Genomic DNA, 21,499 nt, shown 5'->3' on the forward strand with positions numbered 1-21,499 from the left:
GCAGGGGAGCAATCCAGCCAGTTTCTCGACGAATATTTGGTTGGATTCTGATCAGAAATTACGACTTTCCACTTGCACAATTTGTTTTCTCCTCCAATAATTTATAACTATTGATGGACATGTGATAACTATTTTGCAGCTGTAAATGTGATGTTTGAATGCTCATTTCTAGACTAAATTTACCTATAAATAGCCATGAAGTTGCAAGAATCAAGAGAACTTAGAGAAGGGGTGAAGAAACACCACAAAATGTAGTTCTTAGATAGTTTTTAGCTCTTTAGTTTAGGCAGTATAGTTTTAATTAGTTCATCATTTCTTGTGTGTTAACCAACTGAAAAAGAAGTTGGAGGATGAAAAAAGCAAGGAGAGAGCTCATGTGACAAGGGTTACTCTACCTTTCCAACTCTTTATCTTTTGAAATTGATTCTAAGTTTAGTTAATATGCAAGTTTTGGATTTTATGTTTATTATGTGTTTCTAAAGTTTATACCTTAGGTTTGGTTTAACTTTTTATGATTGTATTGTGTTAATTTCTTAGTTATTTGATACTTTTAGGTTGAGCAAGTTATTTAACACTTTTGCTCCTCAAATCATGATTAGTTTGGTACCATTAATTGTGATTATCTAAAGGTGTTGTTTGTTCAATGAAAATTGGGATTTAATACTAGTTCAAGAAATGCTAAACCTAAGCAGTACAATCACGAGAGTAGATGTACATTTTTGTAGTTTTAGTGATTCATTTTATATAATTTCATAGAGGTAATTAATTTGTAACTAATTTCATAACCACGAGAGTAGGCGTGGATTAGTTATAAGTATAGTTGATTCACTACGAGAGTAGGTTTCACATGCATGAGAAAATTACGCCATAACTAACTAAGATAGTAGTATTCAATGATCCAAAAATTGCACTTGCATGAATAGTTAGGTACACCATAACCTAAGGAACTTTTATTTACTATTTTCTTGCATAAGTTTAGCATATTTTTATTTCCTTTAATTTGTTAGTCGTCTAAATAATAGAAAAATTTTAGTAGTGACGGTAATTGACAATCTTCCTTGTAGGTGCACTTGCGAAAAATCGCGTGTGGAATATTTAGAACGTTATAAATATAAAACTTGACCGTAAAATGAGCTAATTGTTATATGTATACCCGCACTTATCAAATACAATTTTTAAGATATAAGTTTATGTACAACCCTATTTTGATTACTTCAAAATACGACCATTCTTCTTAAAGATGCCTAAAAAATTATGAATACTCATCCTCTTACCCATTTTTTATATGAAATTATTAGACACCATCCCTCAAAAAATTGAACCCTTTTTTTTGGGGAAGGTTTATTTCAAGAATAATTAACTCGATTTGATAATTGATGGTCAACTTCAATTTTCAGGTTTTGCAATTGGCTATTCAGTTTTCAAATTGAGCAATATAAAGGGTGTAAAACTAAGAGAACTTCTGTTCAAATTCAGAACATCACACATTAGAGTGATCAATATGTCTACATAAATCTCTTTTTTTTTTTTTGGCCAATGTAGTTCTTTACTGGGACAAGAATACTTGTAGCTTTTACTTATTTTCAGGAATTTTTTTTTCAATAAGAAAAGATGTACGTTTATTGAGGAAAAATTATTACAATGCCGAAAAAAACTAAACCATAAAAAATGCATTCATGATAGAAAAATTAGGCGCTTTTGCATAATACAAGCATAATTACATCAAAAGATATTTAAAACACGTATGAAAAAAAGTAGTATCTGATTCCAATTATATCAAGTCATTTTTTCTTTTTCTCTCTTTGCTGCTGCAAATTGGCTTTTATCCTCCTAATCGTATTCAAAAGAATTTTGTCATATACTGCATCCAAAGCTCTTCCCCAGAACTGACAGCTGCAAGAAATGCCAGTAGTGTAACAATGGCTCGTCTTCTGTTCTCAATTAGCCAAAAAGGGGTTTCAGTTCTTTCATCTGTGAAAACTAATATATTGCCTCAATGGATTCCTCCAGCTTCTTCTTGACAACTGGCCGCCCAACTCTTGTTGTATTAGGTCCCTTCAGAAACTCCATCGCTTGCTCTAAGGTAACATCTTCAGACTTAATGTTCTGTCCACAATATTCAGAGGATTAAGCATTATAGCAGACTGCATTGTGTATTTGGAAAAAACAAGAAAAGAGGTCAAACTTATACTACAGTTACAGTTCAAAATAAGGAAACATACCAGACAAGAAGGGTAAGCTACTTTTGGATTCATTTTTCGAGCCCATGTCTACTTCATGATTTACTACTTCACCATATCCCAATTTCTTATGTGTACTCTTTGTGTTCTAGATGCGACATCCATGGTACCGTTAAAAAGAAAGGAAAAGGATATACTACAATGTGACATAAATTTGTGCATGCATCAGAATATCTGTTGAAGGGCAACATCTTCAACCAACAAGGCAATAATGTTTTTTAACTGTTTCTGTTGTCAAAATGAGTTAAAAGTTTCCAGTACTGGGCTCTGCACACCAGAAGCAGTAAATTATCCCTAGCTTGAACATCCTATGACAGCCATTATAACCATTGTAAAAATTAAACGCAATACTCTAAATCACATATAGACATAAATGGTACAGTTGCAGGCCGGTGAGAGACTTTAACTAGAAAACATACCTTGGGAACAGGAGCGAATGTCCTCCCATGTCTAATGACAAAACTTTTCTTCTTTCCAGGAAATAAAGTCACAGGCCGGCCGTCATCTGGATGTTTCCCCTAATATATCAGACAAGCAACTTAGATGAGTTGACCAGCAAATACTTAAGCACCATTTTGAGTTTTCCTTTTTTTTGTGTGTGGGGCCTGGGGTGATTTTTTTTTTTTGGGGGGGGGGGGGGTGGTGTGTTGGGGAGTGGCTGGACAAAGAACAACAGTACAATCTGCTAACAGACACACCAAGGTCACTGGATAGCGCAGCAACTCAAGAGCGACTTCCAAGGTAACGCAATCCAAATCTTTTACCTGGAAAGGAAAAGGAAATCCAGTAAACCTTCCCATTCATGGTATGATGTGTAAAAGTCAGAATTTTGAAAAATAAGAACTGAATTTCTGATCCCTGTAGAAGGAAAGGACGATAGATACTCACGATCCGTAACTTTTAAATTAAGTGTTCAAATCAAAATAAACCAGTTTAAATGTTCCAAGAAAGAAAGCAACTAAAAATGCTTTTCAACTTGGGACAACCTCAATCAACAAGAAGACTTTAAGCCAATTGTTGACATCAAGTCACAGGTTTAACGGAGTAGATGTCACAGATGAATAAATGACAAAATAGTCCAAGATATGGTAAAGTGACATAGTTGCGCAACAACAAAAAGGAATAAGGAAGTATAACACTGCAGTGTTAAAATAGGCTCCATGACAGTAAAACAATGTAATATGCGACTCCCATCCATGAACCAAACAAATGCAACCCATGTTCTTAAATGGCATTGACCCCTAAAAGGAAGTATCCAAATGACCATATTGCTTACCAAAACCATAACTGTCCATATTAACAATTATCAAACATGATGTGATATTTCTTGAGCCAGATCTAAAGTCATATTCCAATTTTCTTGTAAGTCATAAGTTAAATTGACTAGACCAAGAGGCACAATCTGTGCACCGAAAATGTGCACAAAATAAAAGTTCTAGGGGCCTCAATAAGTCAACCATTAGAAGACGAGACATCCACCCCCAAGCTTTCAACAAAATTTTGTAGTGAACTCACAATGAAAAGTTTGACTTTACCAGCTAAATGACCAAAAATTCTGTTAACACATATATTTTCCTTTATGTTCAAAATGGAACTATTACACTTGCACCAAATTTTTCTTGCAAAAGAGTTAAATAAACTACAAGGAAGATGTATCAGAATACCGGAGTTCATCGATGCAATTATTCAAAGATACCAAAAGTTGGCAGAATTAAGAGAAAAAAGAATTACAAGATTCTGTATAAACAAAAGTTATACATCACTCTTTCAGGCACAGAAGCAGTATTAAAAAGGTATTGGAGAACAAAACCATGTTCACATAACAGTTGAAAATGCTGGCGAACCAAAAATAGTTAAATACTGGACAGTGCTGCAGACTCTAGCGTGCAACACAAACAAGTTGGACAAATTAATATAATTCCACAAGAAATTTCATGGTATATGGTGGTAATATTTCCCTTAGAATTAAATTTCTCTGTAAATAGATGTTAAATCCTAAGTAACAAGAGTGCAGATTTTTTTTGGGGGGGGGGGGGGGGGGTGTGTTCGCGGTTGGGGAGCTCTTTATGTAACCCACTAACTGTTTTACTTACATTGTTCAGGGAAGCTCGTTTAGGCAAGAAACCTTCCCTGTCTTCACCAAGCTGAACATAGTTTCCATACGGACCACTCTTCAGAAGAACCTAAACACAACCATTAATGCATGTATGTAAACAAAAATAATCTACACAACACATATATCATTTGGTAACCCAGTAAGTAGAAAATTTTAGCCAAACCTTCTCATTGGTACCAGGATTTAGGCCCAGCAACTTTGGCTCCTCCATATTTTTGTTGTTATTGTTGTCACTAGGGATCTCTTCATCGCCTTCGCGACATAATGTCTTGGCAATATACCTGCAGAACAGCTCATAATTTCAGATGTAAGCTCAATCACAAACCAATGGCTATCAACAAGCAGGGACCATTAACAGAAGTCTAATAAATATAATTTGATGACATTTGCAGCCAGACAGTTACCAGAGAATGACAAAGAACAGTCTAGTTACCTGCCCAGAATTGACTGGGAAAACAAAAATCATAAATTAGCAAAACATAAAGAAAGAAAAAAGTGTAAGAACTCCACTTAGTTGGATTAGCCTCGTGTTGTATATTGTTTTCATCTTTCGATTTCATTCAGCTCTAAGAAAATTAAAAGAATGTATGATGCAGGAAAAAAGTTGTACATCTACACAATGATTGAATAAGGAAAAGAATCTATCAGACATATAGATGAAGTAACAGCCTGATCTGTTCCTGTTTCTTTCCCCTTCCAACACTCCTCAATCAAGATAATTTATCAGGTCTGGTACTGAGACTCCAAAGAGATAAAAAATGCCATATCCCACCAACACCTATCCATCTTAAAGTTACAACTAGTAAGTATCCTCCCTCAGTTCTTCGAACAGAAAATGAATACTGATATAGTTTTCTTTTGTTTTCCTCAAGTTCAGCTGTTAACATAGTAAGGGACCAAATCTATTTACTCTGGATTACTTCCCAATGAAAAGTATCTTTTCTGGTTGTGAACAGACTATGAAAGAATACAACTGTAAGTTTCCAAATTCATTAACATTCAATTTCAGGCAATCCTTCACCAGCACTTCAAAAGTAAGCAGACAAAATTCTGAATTAAAATTGAGAGACCTTTTTCATTCGTTTAGAGATCTTCCAAAAAGGAGATTGAAAGAACTGCAGCAGTATATCACTCTCTAGATATCTTCTGGACTCTTAAGAGTGATAAAGCAATAATTGATTTGATGGTGGACTGAAGCCCAAGATCGTTCAATTATCTATCAGTAAAAGTGATGGTAAGGATTTTCTAGTAATGCTAATTCACAAAAGTAGGAGCGGATGTTTTGAACTGTTTAATAACAAAGATTACTACAGGATAGTGAGATCAAAATGACTAGCTTAGATGTGAGGCGCATAGCCAGCAAGAGAGAAAAAAGATGAGGAAGAAACATTCATCAAGTCTACAAGAAGATAAAACAAAACAAAATCTACAGGAAATATAAAAATATATTAAAATATAAAGGAACATATTTGAGAGGCAAGCTTTGCTTCACTTTTTTTTAAATAAAGAAATGTATCATAATTACTTCCAAAGCGGGACAAGATTCAAAGGTTAAGTCAACTGCATCATCCAAGCCACTGTGTCTAGTGTTACCCGGAATTAGTTTGCTTCATCATCATCAAGACATAGATTCCTCATTCAAAGCCTTAGCTCTATAGCAAATATCCCACCAAAACTTAATCTAGAACTAGCTTTTATAAAATGGGCAATGAACTTTGAAGAAGATTACAAGGAACTGCATTTTACTTCTCTCCACAGTTGCCCCGGTCAATGCCTTTTTTCCCTATAGTATGCCACTCAACAAAGCATCTTATTTTACTTCCATAACCATTTCAACTTCAATGCATGATATGCAAGTCTTGGTATATTCGATTCCGCTCCAAAAATTTCAGATCATTGACTGATACCATTTCTTGATTATACATGACTTTTTGTCAGCACTGAGATTTTAAATTCTTAAGGCAGATTTTCAAGGAGGACTAAAGCTCATAAAACTTCACCATACCTTCCTTTGAGTCACAGGGCTCAAACATGTAGCATCTTTTCTGAAATAATATTGAATCTTTTGTGCACATGAGAGCCCAAGCTCATTCACGGCACTAATGGTGTCTCAAGACGGAACTCTAAACACATTGATGTTCTTGCATATATAGCAAAGATCCTAGAGAAAAACTAGGTTTTCAAAGCAGTAGACAATTCATCCTTAAAATTAGGCTAGAACCTAAACGGCCACTAAACTAGTCTCATTGATTAACCTTGCACAATAAACTTGTAGTTTCAATCATACATAACTCACAATTACCATTAAGATAGACAGAATCACGAACGAGTATGATATTAGATATTGTTTTTAAGGATATCTATGTCATCAAAACATGTAAAAGTAAAGCAAAAGACATATCAATGTAAAATTGCACCTTATCACCAGACAGACTGTCCCAGAACCCCAACCACCTGAGGGTGAGCCCCTTTTCCACTCATTACAGCCTAAATACCTCTCTGCAACTACTCACAACAAGAGAAAGAAAACAAGAGAAATTTAAGCTCTCCTCTTCCAGGACTGAAGAGCCCCCCACCAACCAAGCCGTATGCTGTGCTGATATATTCGATACTCTTTCCATTCAGCTTTATCTCTTTTAGAACTGGACCAAGTTAAAAAATTGTGCCAAGAAACCATCTGGTCTTGTTCTTAACTTTTGGTCACAGAATACTATATAAGCATTATCCCCTCAAGCTCTGACAGAAATACTTCCTTTTTTGTCAAATTTATCTTTGTGTGTGTATATATAGAGAGAGAGAGAGAGAGAGAGAGAGAGAGAGAGAGAGAGTCTAATAGAAGAAATCTCACTCTTCTTCTCCTATAAACTTTATGATTTTGCTTAAAATTGTTAAAAAGCATTCACAAAATGATGTGCAGGCTCATTTGGTTGGACAGTGGTTCTCTTTCAAATTGGTCTCCAAAAGTCCCATCTACACCGGTGTCGACAAGTTCAATCTATGATGTCTAAAAATTAAAAGATATGGAGAATTGAAAGAGAAGATTGAATTTTATTTGGTCAAACATATGATCAAGTGCTATGTCAATACAGGGACTTCAACCAGCAGATTGACCAGCACAGTGGTAAATTTCCGTTCTTCTGGTGATCAAGTATCCAGTATATAAAATGATGTTAAATCCAGTCTTAGAAGCATACAACCTATCAAAAGTCATTTATATAAGATTAATACGTTTTTACTGCATTGCGTACCCCAGGGATGGTATTTAAAGAAAAAGAAGAAAAGAAAGTTGGATCACTTATTCATTTCTTGACCTGATTACTACTTAATCAAAACTCTCATTCTTTCAGAGCATCCGATGCTCATATACTTGCACAGACTGTACCAAATAACCATGGACATAACACATTGATGTGTAACGAACACTTTTATCACATAGGAAATTGTAGTCAAACAGTGGAGACAGCACAAGACAGTGAAAGTACAGACTGAAAAAGCATCCACAAAGAATGTAGCTAGCATTAGAAAATAAATATGATAAGCAGCGTACTCACTTGCATCTTGGATGCTGATCACAACCTATAAAGTAGCCTGCCCCAAATCTGCTGACCTTGAAGATTAGATTTCCCTCCAAACAACTAGGGCATCTCCTACTTCCATCTGGGAGAGAAGCAAACAAAAAATCTGAAAATTCCTTCTCCAGCATCTTCTCCACCTGATGAATATGGACATTAATAGCATGTGTACAGTACTTGCTAAACCTTGTCCAATAATCTTTTAGAAGGCCTTTCCATTCAGTCAATCCAGCTGAAACATTATCAAGTTCAGTCTCCATGTCAGCAGTGAAACTGTAATCTGTGACCTCAGAAAAATAATGGGAAAGAAAAGCAGACACCATCCGCCCTCGAAATTCTGGATGCATAACCCTGCTATTTATTGTTACGTAATTTCTATCTTTCAACACCTTAATCGTTATTGCATAAGTCGAAGGTCTTCCAATGCCAAGCTCTTCCATCTTTTTGATCAATGCCCCCTCAGAGTAGCGTGGTGGTGGTTGTGTATAGTGTTGCTCAAGTTCTACCTTACCCAAATTCAAAGAATCCCCAGATTTCAAAGTACTCAAAACCTTGAAAAGCTCACCACGATTATTTACTTCATTCTCATTCAAACTTACTGTCTTGGATTCCACATCCTCAAACACAGTTTGGTAGCCTAGAAATTCAACTCTTGAGCACGAAGATCTAAGCATAATGGATCGATCAGTATTCGCAATATCAAGTTGTACCTGATCAATAATAGCAGGTTCCATTTGGCTGGCAATGGTTCTAGACCAAATAAGTTTGTATAACTTCACAGAATCATCATCCAGGACCCCAGCAAGCACTGAAGGTAGCCTCCTGATATTAGTTGGTCTAATAGCTTCATGGGCCTCTTGAGCATTCTTCACCTTCTTAAAATATTTGCGAGCACTTTTTGATGCAAAATTTTGTCCATACCTTTCTGTTACAAACGACTGAAGGTCTTTTACAGCATCATCAGAAATGTGTGATCCATCTGTCCTCATGTAAGTGATCAATCCTACTGCTTCACCATCAGCTAACTGCACCCCCTCATACAGCTTTTGTGCAAGTTTCATAGTATATGAAGCAGAAAAATTTAATTTGTTTGCTGCTTCTTGCTGAAGTGTGGAAGTTATGTACGGGCTGGGAGCATTTCTTTGACTTTTGCTTTCCTTAGAGGCAATAACTTCAAACTTGGATGAGTTAATCTTCTGTTCAATATCCCTTGCCTCAGTGTAAGAACCAATAGATACCTTGCTTAACTTTTTGCCACTAAAGTGGGTTAAATTTGAGGAGAAGCTGAGAGTATCTGTTGAACTTGTGTCCTTCTTGTTGAACTCAACCTCAATTGTCCAGTACTCCTGTGGTTTAAATTTATCAATTTCTGTTTCCCTGTCACATATAAGAGACAAGGCAGCTGACTGAACCCGACCAGCTGACTGGCAACTAGGCAATTTCCTCCAAAGCAATGGTGAAATGTTGAACCCAATCAAGTAGTCCAATGCACGACGTGCAAGATAAGCATGTACCAAACTTACATCAATCTCTCTTGGAGCTTGAAGGGCATTTTTGATGGACGACTCTGTTATTTCATTAAAAACAACCCTTGCCACAGTGATATCATTGCGTAAGGTATCTTGTTGCTGCAACATCTCAATTATGTGCCAAGCTATAGCCTCTCCTTCACGATCAGGATCCGATGCAAGAATAAGATTTTTGGCTCTGAAAGGGAAAAAATGCACATATGAGAATGCAAGTAAAGATGGTGAACAAGCCAAACCTAAATGGTAATTTCTTGTGACCAAACTGAAACATATTATCAAATCTTGTCATAGCAAGTATAGAATTCAACTGGCAGTCAAAAACAAGTATTCAAAAGAAAGACATCATACCCACTTAGTGCAACCTTGATACTCTTAAGATGAGTCCAGGCCCGCGATGGAACCTCCCATACCATACTGAAGTTATCATCTGGTCTAACAGATCCTGACCTTGCAGCCAAGTCCCTAACATGACCGTAACTTGGTAGGACTTCAAACATGTCGCCCAGGTACCCTTGAATAACCTTTGCCTTCGTGACAGACTCCACCACCACAACTGATTTAGCAACAGGTGGATATAATTGAGGAAATTTGCCCTGCAAACTACTTTTGCCACTCATCTGTGATTTGTGGCTCTGTGATACCTCGCTGCTAGATGAATCAGCAGGTGATTCATCAGATTTTGAAAGGGCAGCAACCCCTTTATCAGTCTTTTTCTTCCTAGATGACTTAATAGGCTTAGGTTTGGAATCCTTGGTCAAGACATCATTTTCGAGTATTTCTGTAGAAGTACTTTGAGTTGTATTAATCTGCAAAACTGCGTGGTCAGAACAATTTGCAGTTAAGAAGAACCGTTATTGGCTAAATAACAAAGATTACTTACCTGAGAAGCTACAGGAGATTGGTTTTTTTTCTTAGGTTTAGGCTTCTTGGCTTGAGAAACTTTTTCAGGGTCTTTAAGATGGTTTGCCTCATCACAAGCAGCAGTATTATCAGAACCATGATTTTTGCTTTTCTTGCTCCTTGCCTGCTTCACTTTGCTAACACCATTGGAATTACGACTTCCACTGGTATCAGAAGAATGTGAAGTGTCCAACTCCACATCCTTCATCTTGTCCATGGGAATGCCATCTTTTGAACTGACCGTACCAGGGGCTTTAGTATCAGATGCTTTATAACTAGAATTGCCTCTTCCAGGTCCAATATTGGAGATCGCATTCCTCCTATGAGCAGAAAATGCCTTTTTCCTTTTCCAGTACTTGTTGTATACTTTTAAGGTTGAATTGCTATCACTTCCACCACCTCGTATACCCACTGCATCATTTTTATGTGTCAAGGCTCCAGAGACCTTGGAAAAAGACCTCTTGCCAGTGACAAATGCATAGCACTGACTTTCAAAACCAACTATTGACCTATAACTTATTACATTCATCTGTATTGCACCACTTAATGATGCTACTCTCATATTGGGCTGTTGAATTGAGGCAGAGAACGGCCAAAGCCCATAAGAATGGCTTTTGAGAGCACAAGATTTTCGCTCAGACTTAATCCTTAAAACTTTGGGTTGAGATCTTGTGAATGCAGAGCACACCCTAAGTTTTCGGGGTAACTGGGCAAATTGATCAGCATCTTTGAATGGTGAACCTAGTAAGCATGTCCCTGAGAAATTATGCAAAGTCCTATTCTGCAACTTTTAGCACAAAAACACAATTATGATTTTGCAGTAACTGAAGATACAAAGGAGGATAAGGAAGCTCACATTGGAATTAATCTAAAATAACTTCTTCTATGATCAAATTACTCAAAGCGTATTAATTTAAAGTCAAACTTTGAGACTGAACAATACTCATACAGGAAAGAAAAAAAAGTCAAAGAAATATTAGTCCAGGTAATGGATTAGATTATTAGTAAAATTATGAAGAACATAGCCCAGGCCCAGTATCAACACATTTGCACTAATTTAAAAAAAAAAAATATCAAACATAACATCGCAACCATTTCAAGTATAACATATTACTGATATTAGTCATTCGTGCTAGATAAGGTTTATGAGAGTGCTGGAACAAGAAAATCTACAAAGTTTTCACGTGTTCTATCAGCTATATATAAGCAAATCCAACTTACACAGTAATGCAACTCAATGGCATCAAAGATGACAGGCAGTAATGCTTAACATCTAGCACTTAACTCGTTCAACTACTGAAAACCTCATTCCTGCATTCTTTTTGCAGCAATCCAACAAAAATCAGTTTTCCTTCCAAAAACTTTCTTCCTTTCCATCATGTTCCTCAATTTCCCTATTAACCCTCAAGGTTCTCCAGTTATCTTTGGTCATCAATTCAATTCATTTCTTGTGAAATAAGAGAAAAATAAGGGAAATAAAAAAGAAGCAAAACTCCTCTTTCTAACAAATTATATGCATCAAAGTTTAGAACTTTCATATGCACAACTTGAAAATGAGAGACACAAGCCCAAGTGATGGCTTGCAAATTCAGTCCTCCAATTGTTTGACAACGAGTTCTGAGAAAACAAATAAAATTTCTTTCTCGTTTGATCATTTCCTTCTCGCCGCATCCCTAAGTTCTGCATTCCAGACAAAGCCCACCTAGTTTAACACATATAGAAAAGTAGCACCATGAAGAACTACAAACCATAACAGCATTTCGCTTATTCAACCCGTTAAACAAACCAATTGGATAAGTCCCAAAAGGAAAAGATGAAAAATAAAAATCCTTCCTACCAGCACTTTCAACAATTTAGAATTGAACCCATTAACATTCTACCAGCAAAGTTGGAAAAGAAATAATAAAGGGCTTCAAACGAAAACAAAAATGGGGTTGGCTTTTGGTACCATAATGGAGCGGCAGCTAGAAGTAGCAGTTGAAAAGAGTAGTTGAACCAGAGCCATAAAAGAAGGCGATTTATTATTGGTCGTTAATACAAGGCAATGCCCAAGAACAGCCAATTATATTCTTGAATTCTTTATTTAGATGAAATTGATAATGAAACATCTGTTTTGTGGGAGTGTGACCGCCGGCGGGGGTGGCGGTGTGTGACTCTGTGTGAATGTTGTTCAGTTGGGAAGAGAGATGGATAAAAGAGAAGAAAGGGTTTTAGGCCCTTGTGCCCCCCCCCCCCCTTTGAGGGAAGTGATGGAAGGGTTTTAGATTTCAGAAAAGGTTGAGGGGCCACGGCGTCGTTTTTTTTTTGGCCCTTTTTGTTAAGTCAAATGAAATTATAAGAATGTAATAAAATTAGAAATTTGCACTCCATGTTTTATTATTCACACTCCCATCATTTGTTTTATCATATTATTTTAATAAACGAAAATTATATAATAAGATGATAGCGGGAGTATGGGTAATAAAAATGTGAGTACAAATAACATTTCTATAAAATTATCTCAAAGAATATATGAAGTTTTATGAGAATACAGTATAATTATTTTTAATAAGGTAAATTACTTAGAAATTAAAGCTTAACTTCATAACTTTTTTTCCTTAAATTAATTAAGCGCATAATTTTGGATATTATGGATATAAGGGAGTCGCCTTTTTACTATTTATATTTTTTGCTCAATAAACTTCAAGTTTGCAATAAAATCTTTCATCTTTGATAGTAGATATTTCATTATAATTTGAAAATTAAGATTTTTAAAATTATATTTTTATTATCATCTTGAAAAAAAAAAAGAGATTCCGTTCTAAACTTTTTTTCTTCTTGAAATTTAACATGCTAAGACGGTAATCCAAAATTCTTGACTTGAGATATGAGGACTAAAATGACAGTTTGTGCCTTTTTTCTTCAACTATTAACATATCAGAATATGGTAGCTATAGCAATTTCTTTTTTTAAAAAAAAAATATAGGAGTTATTTTTATTTAGAAAATTACCCTGAACAAGCACAAGAAATAGAATAGAAGTAGAACAAACGACAAACAGCAGAAGGAAAAATACGTAAACCACTCTTGCCCTCCTTCGGCCTGCCCTCAGTCTCCGGCCGCCACCACCATCATCCTCTCTTGCTGCTGCCTCTCCGATCGTCACGGTTTTACCATATCCCATCCCTCTATTTTCACTAGAAGAAGGAAATCATAGGATAAAAATGGAAGCTTTTCTGCAGATTATCTGAGGAAGCAGTTGAAGCATTTGATTCTTTACTTGGTTTTTAGTTAGTGGACTGAAGCTCCTATCCAAGAAAACCCAAACCATAGAAAAGGTAAAATTTTTCAACTGCCCATTAACGGTTTTTAGCTCTGGATTACTCACTGTTCAGTACAAGGTCAAAACATTTCAGTTCTTGTTTGGTTTATTAGATTTTTTACCGTTTGTTTTTTCCTCAAATATGCATTTCCCTGAATTTAGCTTTCCACTTTAGTGTATTCTTATATAGTGTGCATACTTAGGTTGAGTTAATGATGATTTCCCCATCCAAGTTTATATATGTCATGAATGTTTCATTTGTGGGCTGCTCCCCTAGAGAATGCTTCCAATAATGGGGAAATTTCTAAATGTTCAATCTGCGTTTGCTGAAAGGTAGGACGGAAGGATATATAAGGGAGTAAGATTGGCACATAGCTGAATTAGCCACTTAAGATGGACTCCTAGTAATAACCATTTACATTAAATTTCAGCTTGTATTAGCTACAAGGAAATGAGCTTCGGGAGCTTGAAGAGCGTACTGGCTGAAGCAGCCATCAAAGGTGTGACTGAGGCAAGAGCTAGAATATTTGGGCATATACTTAACCCAACCGGGCAGAGATCGGCTCACAAGATTTTGCGCAAGAAGCTAATTGGTGAGAAGGTTTCGCAATGGTACCCTCACGACATCAGGCACGACGACCCTCTTGTCATGGCCCAACAGGAGCAAGAGTAAGCTCTCTGTCTGACCCTCTTATCTTGTTGTCAAAGAGTTTTTCTATGGCCATATTATGCTTACAGATGTGTGTTTGCTTATTGACTGTTTTATTGTATGCTTGATTCTTACATCCATCCTTGTGTTTGTGTCTTTCCTGGTTTTTTTTTCCTGTTCAAAAAGTTTGATTTGCACAATGGGGATGAAAATTTTGAGAATTTGTCCTTTTTTTTTTCCATGTGAACAAATTTTGCATGACAAGAGAGAGCAAATTTTGAAATTGTATGCGTGACATGAGAAAGATTTGATTGTTGCATGGTCCCAAATCTGGGATATGTTATGGTGGTTCTTGTCAGCAAGAAGTAAAAATGGTTCATTTCCTGCTAGGGGAAGGTTGTGAGATGAGATGAATATATTCCAGATAATTGCTTTAACTTCATATATTTGTATGCTTCCTTGTCCTACTGAAATCTCAATTTTCCCTTCTTAATGAGGGAAGACTCTGAATTTGAATGGCTTCTAAATTTACCTTTACTGTGTTGATATAATGAGAAAGGTTTAATAGCTGTCTTGCTGATCAAACAAACTTGTCTTCTGTTCTATACCTTTCCTTCAAGAATGCCGCTAAGAGTTGTATCTAGATCTGCTGGAGTTTTTTAAGGTTTGAAAAGTGTCTGTAAGTCATGATATCACTGAAAAATGAAATGAAAATGACTCGTAAATCTGAATAATGAGGTTATGTTGAAAGATTGTCACACCATAATGTGGAGGTAAGGTTCTCTATGGAAAGATAAGATAACAATCACTGAGCATGTTGATGAGGCAAAGATGTGCTTTTGAAATTGTTCGTGCATATTACATGAGCACTACTATGATAGAATTTCATACAATTGATTCTGTTGATATGTTTTTGTAGTCTTTTCATATTCGAACAATTGTTTTGAGGAGTCATCTCTCAACATACAGCAAAGCAGGTTTTGATAAACATGCTCAATGAATACAGTGAAAACTTCCAAACTTTTAACAATGGTATAGATGAATTCCTGTTTTTGATAAACGATTCAGGTGGTTTTTTGGAGTAAGCTAAGAAATACAAACTTAGGACAAGAACGAGTTAACAAAGTTTGAATGAGGAGATGTACTTTTCTTTTCTTTTCTTTTTTGTGCAAACCAGTGTCCGGTGACCGCATTGGGCCCTGACTAATGTGGAGTCGAGCAATAATGAATGACTGTAACGGAGGATTGAACTCTGCTACATTTTGGCTCCATATGGATTGGAGCTTTTTTTCAAAAACTGTTTTTGTTTGTGGAGTCTACAGTACCAAGTCCTTGTTACTTCAGCTTCTAACATTGAATGACTATAATAAATGATTGAGCAATAATGATGTTTTAGCATATGAGTTATTCTGTGTGAAAGTAATATGATGTTTCTTGTGCCTTTTACCTTAAATAGGATTATGTGTTGATCTAGCTAAATGGTGAAGATTATGTGTTTCATATACCATGTGGGATGTAACCGAATGTTTTTGCTTCTAATGCATGGGATTCAATGTATTCAGTTCATAGATCTTGACTGCGTGTTCCAACACGTGATCCTATCTTCTGTAGCTTTGTCCTCATGTTTACTTTCTTAAGACACAGTTGAAGAATCTACCTTATGGCCAACCCCAAAGAAATATGAAAACGCCCCATCTTTTCCATTTAAATTTGTCCTGTGCAGCAGCATCAGGTGTTTACCTTCCCTCTTCCTTGTGGTGCTCACACGCACAATGGAGACAATTGGACATTCATGTCTTCACCAAACCTATATTTACTTACTACATCTTCTTGCTTCTTTGGATCTTCTTGTTGGAACCTGTACTTACTACAGATTCTTGCTTCTTTGGAGCTTCGCCTCCTTTCATTAATCTTGTTTGGAATTTTACTTAACCCTTGCCTCCTTTCGCTTATCCTGGACATAGTGCTGCCGTACCTCCTGTTTGAGCTATGTAGTTAATGGGTTGATACCGGTCTAATGGCATGGTTATGTTTGTATATTTGGCAGGCGCCTGGACAAGCTTGAGATGTTAAAACGTCGTGGAAAAGGACCACCGAAGAAGGGTCAAGGAAAGAAAGCTGCAAAGCGCAACAAAGTCAGCACCCCTGGGAAATAGTGACTTTGTCTTGGAGTTGAATGTGTTCCAAGGAAAATTTAGACTAATAGCATTGGAAAAATGGGTACCTATTGATGGTTGTCCAGTCATATTCTGAGCTACTATGTTGATATTGCCACAAGTTTTTTTGGGCTGACTTCAATGACAATGGGTACGATCTTCAGGATATTGTAGAATTATCTTTTTTGGTCTATAGTTCCATTCTCTTCATTTTTCTTTCCTCGTCCTCCTGTAGTAAACTATGATGCTCGTATGGCAGCATTGTTGGGTCTCTGTTCTGTAGTAAAGACTAACTTGTATCTAATTTTAACGCCGCTAGGCCTTTGGCCTGGTAGTCACCACCAACTTGGTGGTGCGGGAGAACCCTTGACCTCCCACCAAAATTTGCCACAATATGTGGCGGTTTTAATTGGCTTCCTTCGATAGAGTCTGTATTCAGATCGAATCCCCCTCCCCCTTCCCCGTAGATTAGGTTAGATTAGGTTATAGGAATTCTATCGTTATCACAAAAAAAAAAAAGTATCTAATTTTAATGCCTTTTTTCTTTTTTCTTTTTTTTTGGGTTTTTTGATTTTTAATGGCTGAAATCGGCTCAATCTAGCTCGGGCAGAAGTCGACCGTGATTTGAGTTGAAATTCAAGTCAATGGCTGAGATCAGCTTTAGTTCTGCTGGGCTGATCTCGGCCGTTAAAAGACCTCTGCAGTTGCACCTACTACCACAGAGTATCCGCTTATCAGTGCACCTCTCCTTCCCTGAGAAGGTGTATTGTGAAATATCGTGTAGTGACGTTATATTTTCTCTACACTTAAATTTTGGCCTTTCATAGATTGTGCATTGAACATGATTATATGTTGAGAGTCTTAACAACAAAACATTAAATGAAAACGAGTTTTCAGATGGAATCTAGCCACCCTCACGCAGATGACTCCCAAGGTATTTCTGAGAACATTTTCTTCCTCCTCCATAACCCTCTATATGCTCCACAAAAATGGTTGCCCTTAGAATTATCAGTTTTGCTAAGTCATATTTACCTCTTATTTTCCAAGCACTCATGCAACAAAAGTGTGTCATCTGGCTCTGGACTTGGAAATGCATCAGAAATCTTTTCCCAATCCTCACTCTCCCCTTTTAGCATCAACATCATCCATCAGTAGACAAACTTAGTCGATGAAATAAGCATTGTTGTTTAATTTGTTAGTTAATCAAGTTTTGCAGTTCTAATCTGCTTGGTTTGTGGAGAAACTTGGTATTAATGTTCCAGTGACAATTTACTGCCTAAAGACTTTATGAAAAGTTGGTATTAAAGATGAGAATTTAATCAACTACTGTATTAAGAAAGTGAGAAAGTTAAGCAAACTACTCAATATATCCAGGGTTAAGTAGAATGTGGTCATATGAATCAGACAGGAGGACACAGCTGGAATACACTATTAAGAACTTACAAGCTTTTGATCGTATAACATTTCTTCATATCTCATCTCCGCTCTGCTGATCCTCAAATTGTCAACAGAGAGCAATCAAACACTAGATAACAAATGACACAAAATGTACATTTGGTGTTTCTATCTGTACTTAGCTCAAACGTGTCTGTTTCCATTAGGGACAAAATATCACCAGTAATCCCCACAAGAGCAAGTACCATCCTTGAAATGATGGAACCTGCGAACATCTCTCACAATGATCTCCCTCTCTACAATCTTTGAAATGAATTTGCAAGCAGCATGACAATCATTGCAAACTCTAAGATTCTTGGCTACTCGAATAGTAGTCCCAGGAGGGGTATTTAGGAGACCAAAGGCCATTGCTAATCTCTCACTATGTCCACACAGCAAATTCTCTTTCTGCTCTTCATCAACATTGTGAAGTACACAGGAAGTATCAGGCTCATAACCCTCCTCTTTCATCTTATCTGACAGTTCATCAATAAAGCTGTAGAGCTGCTCACTTTGTGGGTGTGATAGGTCTCCAGCCAAGAACTTATGAACCTCATCACCAAACTCAATCCAACTGCACCCAGGTTCTTTTCTCACTCCCTTTTCCTTCATGTTCTTGCGGACATTATTAGCTTTTTCCCAAAGTCCAGCAGATGAGTAAATGTTAGATAGTAAAACATAGTGGCTAGCAACATCTGGCTCCAACTGAATGAGATTGTTTGCTGAAATTTCGGCAAGTTCTACATTTCGGTGGACCCGGCAAGCACCAAGCATACTGCTCCAAGCCCCTACCTTGTCATAGTGTATGGGCATCGAATTGATGAGTTGAAGTGCTTCCTCAAGCTGACCAGCTCGACCAAGCAAGTCAATAACACATGCATAGTGGTCCGCTGTAGGTTCAATCCCATGATCTTCTTTCATTTTATGAAACAGTTGCCGGCCTTCATCTACCAACCCAGAATGACTGCATGCTGCAAAAATCGCAATAAAGGTCACTTCATTAGGTCTCAGTTCTCCATTTCTGGATCCATCCACTACCATAGCATTGAAAAGTTCCAAGGCTTCGTTTCCTTTCCCATGCATCCCGTAAGCCATGATGATGACATTCCACGAGATCAAATTTCTGGAAGGCATGCCATCAAAAAACCTTTTTGCTAAATCTAGACATCCACATTTGGCATACATATCAACCAAGGCACTACCAACAGCAACATCTGAGGCAAGGGCATTTCTAATAGAATTGGCATGAATCTCTTTACCCTTTGATAGTGTTGATAAGGCAGCACAACCAGGAAGGACAGTCATTAGTGTTATTGAATTTGGTTTAATAGGAGTTCCAAGATTGCCCTCATAGTTATCCTTCCATTCCATGCTTATTTCTGCTTCTTGCATTTGATGCATTAGACGAAGTGCATTTTCATGGTATCCACACACTACACAGCCTGTAATCATAGTGTTCCAAGAAACAATATCTCTACTGTCCATGATTGAAAAGATATATTCTGAAACAGTTATCTTGCCAATCCTAGAGTACAAGTCCATCAATGCATTTTGCACATACCTATCTCTAGCAAAACCTAGTTTTATTATATATCCATGAATGACTTCTTTATTGGAAAATGCTTCACAGTGCACGCAAGATGGCAAGACACTTGCAATTGTGGTTGGGTTTGGCAGAAGCCCTGGAATCTCCATCATATCCATAAAAAGCATCAAGGCATTCTCATAAAATCCATTCCGTGCATAACCAGCAAGCATGGCATTCCAAAGCCCAAGCCTCCTCTCTGGAGTACCATCAAACACTCTCCTCCCACTTTCCACCTGTTTACAATTGCAGTACATGTCAACCAATGCACTTGCCACGAAAGAGTTCTCTACCAAATCTTCATTCCTCAGAACAAATGCATGAATTTCCTTCCCAATGTCAAGTAGCTCTAGATTAGAACATGCAGGAAGAATACTCGAAATTGTCATGCCATCAGGCATGAACCCCTCAATTATCATAATTCTGAAGTGCTCCAATGCCTCATAAAATTGACCATTCTGTTGACATGCACTTATAATGGTATTCCATGCAACCACATCGCGATTAGCATAAACCTCAAATACTGCCCTAGAATCACCAACACTTCCTAGTTTTGCGTACATAGTCATCAAAGCATTCTTGGTAAAAGTCTTGCAATCATCCACTCTCAAACTATACCCATGAACTTGCTTCCCAAGCTTCAACCCATCACTACCACCCAAATTACTACACGCCAGTGCGGCACTCACCAAAGTAAAGGAGCTAGGCTCAGTTCCCTCATTACCCATCAATCTTAACGCCTCTAATGCCATTTCCCACTCCTCAAATTTACACAAAGCATTAATCATCGTATTCCAAGACACTTGATCTCTTTCAGGCATTCCATCAAATACCTTGAACACTTCCGACACATCTCCACAACTCCCATACAAATGAAGCAGGGTATTGGCCACGGTAACTGACGAATAATCATACCCAAGCTTAACAACAGAACCATGTACCTGCTTTCCAAAATTCAAGTCATGAAGACCCGTGGTGGCCTTCAAAACCGCTGGAAAGATAAAGTTGTCCGGCGTAATGCCTACAGTGGTCATCTGAATGTAGGTGGAAATGGCCTCTTCGAAGCGTTTGGCTTGGGTCAGGGATCGAAATTCTTTGCTCCATGAGGTTAAGGAACGTGCGTGTGAAGTGGGTTTTGGTGGGTTTTCAGTGATGGTCGGAGGAAAAAGAGTTTTAGTGGTGGTGGTGGAGAGCGGTGGCTGAGGGTAAGTTTTTATCTGAGATGGTGGCTTCGGAATTTGAGTTTGTACAGAAGAAACAGGGTAGGGAGGCTGAGAAAGAGCTTGTGCGGATGTACAGGGGAATGACATTGGCGGATAAGGTAGTTATCACTGTTGATGCGGCTTCCCTCCCTTGTAGTCGTTTGTTTTGGATGGTTTATTATACTTGCATACTTTTATGGGTTAATCACAAAAAGTCCCCCTAAAGTTTGGTGTGTTTGGAAGTTTACCCCTTAACTTTTCTCACTTTATTCTCTTTGTCAATCTACCTCTGCAAATGGGCCGTCAAAACATATTATAATCAGCAAAAATATCCCTCATTTTAATCATTAAATTTTTTTATGAAAATGGCACTTTTCATGTTTTATAAAGAAATGAACCCCACAAGTTATCTAGTATGTTTTGGGCATTTATCACGTTGAAAAATTTGCTCTCATTCTTTTGCAATATTTGCAACTAAAATGCCAAGTTTCTTTAAATGCATTCCCTTGCTCTCTCTTTAGATGTTGCTCAGCACACCATATGAAAAAACCAATTCAAGAAACCTGTGAATGTGTTAAAATAGCCTTGAGAGGATCTTGGACGTTGAAAATTTTTTGAAAAGATATTTCGTGGATATTCAAATTATAAGGTTTGATTTTTATGACAGGCTAATTATTTTTTGTACTTTTTCGAAAACTATTTGAAATACAGAATTTTTTCGTCATGCATATAATTACTTCGAATGGATAGACCCGAAATTTTGCGCAAGAAAAGAAAAATATATGCTATATCCAACCCAAATCTATGGGCATTTAT

General features: G+C 37.1%; 3 protein-coding genes across 4 annotated transcripts; 1 reads left to right on the forward strand and 2 right to left on the reverse strand.

The window, feature by feature from the left end:
• Nucleotides 1-1,650: 1,650 nt before the first annotated feature.
• On the reverse strand, nucleotides 1,651-12,563 carry LOC113783689 (DNA topoisomerase 1). 2 transcript variants are annotated; one of them, XM_027329893.1, is made up of 9 exons: nucleotides 12,306-12,563; nucleotides 10,338-11,138; nucleotides 9,806-10,263; nucleotides 7,908-9,635; nucleotides 4,520-4,637; nucleotides 4,334-4,423; nucleotides 2,939-3,004; nucleotides 2,660-2,758; nucleotides 1,651-2,106 (listed from the first exon to the last, which is right to left on the reverse strand). In XM_027329893.1, exons 1-9 carry the CDS (start codon nucleotides 12,360-12,362, stop codon nucleotides 1,981-1,983), a joined length of 3,543 nt encoding a protein of 1,180 aa, XP_027185694.1. In that variant the 5' UTR covers nucleotides 12,363-12,563; the 3' UTR covers nucleotides 1,651-1,980. The 2 variants fall into 2 exon arrangements, with proteins under 2 accessions (XP_027185694.1, XP_027185693.1); XM_027329892.1 differs by having other exon boundaries at nucleotides 10,338-11,144.
• Nucleotides 12,564-13,378: 815 nt separating this feature from the next.
• Nucleotides 13,379-16,680, forward strand: LOC113783320 (28S ribosomal protein S33, mitochondrial). Its single transcript, XM_027329419.1, has 3 exons — nucleotides 13,379-13,673; nucleotides 14,089-14,326; nucleotides 16,354-16,680. The coding sequence occupies exons 2-3, from the start codon at nucleotides 14,109-14,111 to the stop codon at nucleotides 16,460-16,462; spliced, it is 327 nt and encodes a 108-aa protein (XP_027185220.1). The 5' UTR covers nucleotides 13,379-13,673; nucleotides 14,089-14,108; the 3' UTR covers nucleotides 16,463-16,680.
• Nucleotides 16,681-17,858: 1,178 nt separating this feature from the next.
• LOC113783868 (pentatricopeptide repeat-containing protein At3g57430, chloroplastic) lies at nucleotides 17,859-20,819 on the reverse strand. The gene has a single exon (XM_027330111.1). The coding sequence runs from the start codon at nucleotides 20,789-20,791 to the stop codon at nucleotides 18,074-18,076; it is 2,718 nt and encodes a 905-aa protein (XP_027185912.1). The 5' UTR covers nucleotides 20,792-20,819; the 3' UTR covers nucleotides 17,859-18,073.
• Nucleotides 20,820-21,499: the final 680 nt, after the last annotated feature.

This window comes from Coffea eugenioides, chromosome 9, assembly GCF_003713205.1.
Source record: "Coffea eugenioides isolate CCC68of chromosome 9, Ceug_1.0, whole genome shotgun sequence".
Taxonomy (NCBI): domain Eukaryota; kingdom Viridiplantae; phylum Streptophyta; class Magnoliopsida; order Gentianales; family Rubiaceae; genus Coffea; species Coffea eugenioides.

Bases quoted from the DNA above. Each gene is read 5' to 3' on its own strand.
- LOC113783868 (XM_027330111.1), bottom strand. From the start codon at position 20,791: ATGTCATTCCCCTGTACATCCGCACAAGCTCTTTCTCAGCCTCCCTAC.
- LOC113783320 (XM_027329419.1), top strand. From the start codon at position 14,109: ATGAGCTTCGGGAGCTTGAAGAGCGTACTGGCTGAAGCAGCCATCAAA. The intron at 14,327-16,353 runs GTAAGCTCTCTG...TATATTTGGCAG, and splicing joins ATGGCCCAACAGGAGCAAGA to GCGCCTGGACAAGCTTGAGA.
- LOC113783689 (XM_027329892.1), bottom strand. From the start codon at position 12,362: ATGGCTCTGGTTCAACTACTCTTTTCAACTGCTACTTCTAGCTGCCGC. The intron at 4,638-7,907 runs GTGAGTACGCTG...GCTGTTCTGCAG, and splicing joins GATCAGCATCCAAGATGCAA to GTATATTGCCAAGACATTAT. The intron at 3,005-4,333 runs GTAAGTAAAACA...TTTCCTTTCCAG, and splicing joins AACGAGCTTCCCTGAACAAT to GTAAAAGATTTGGATTGCGT.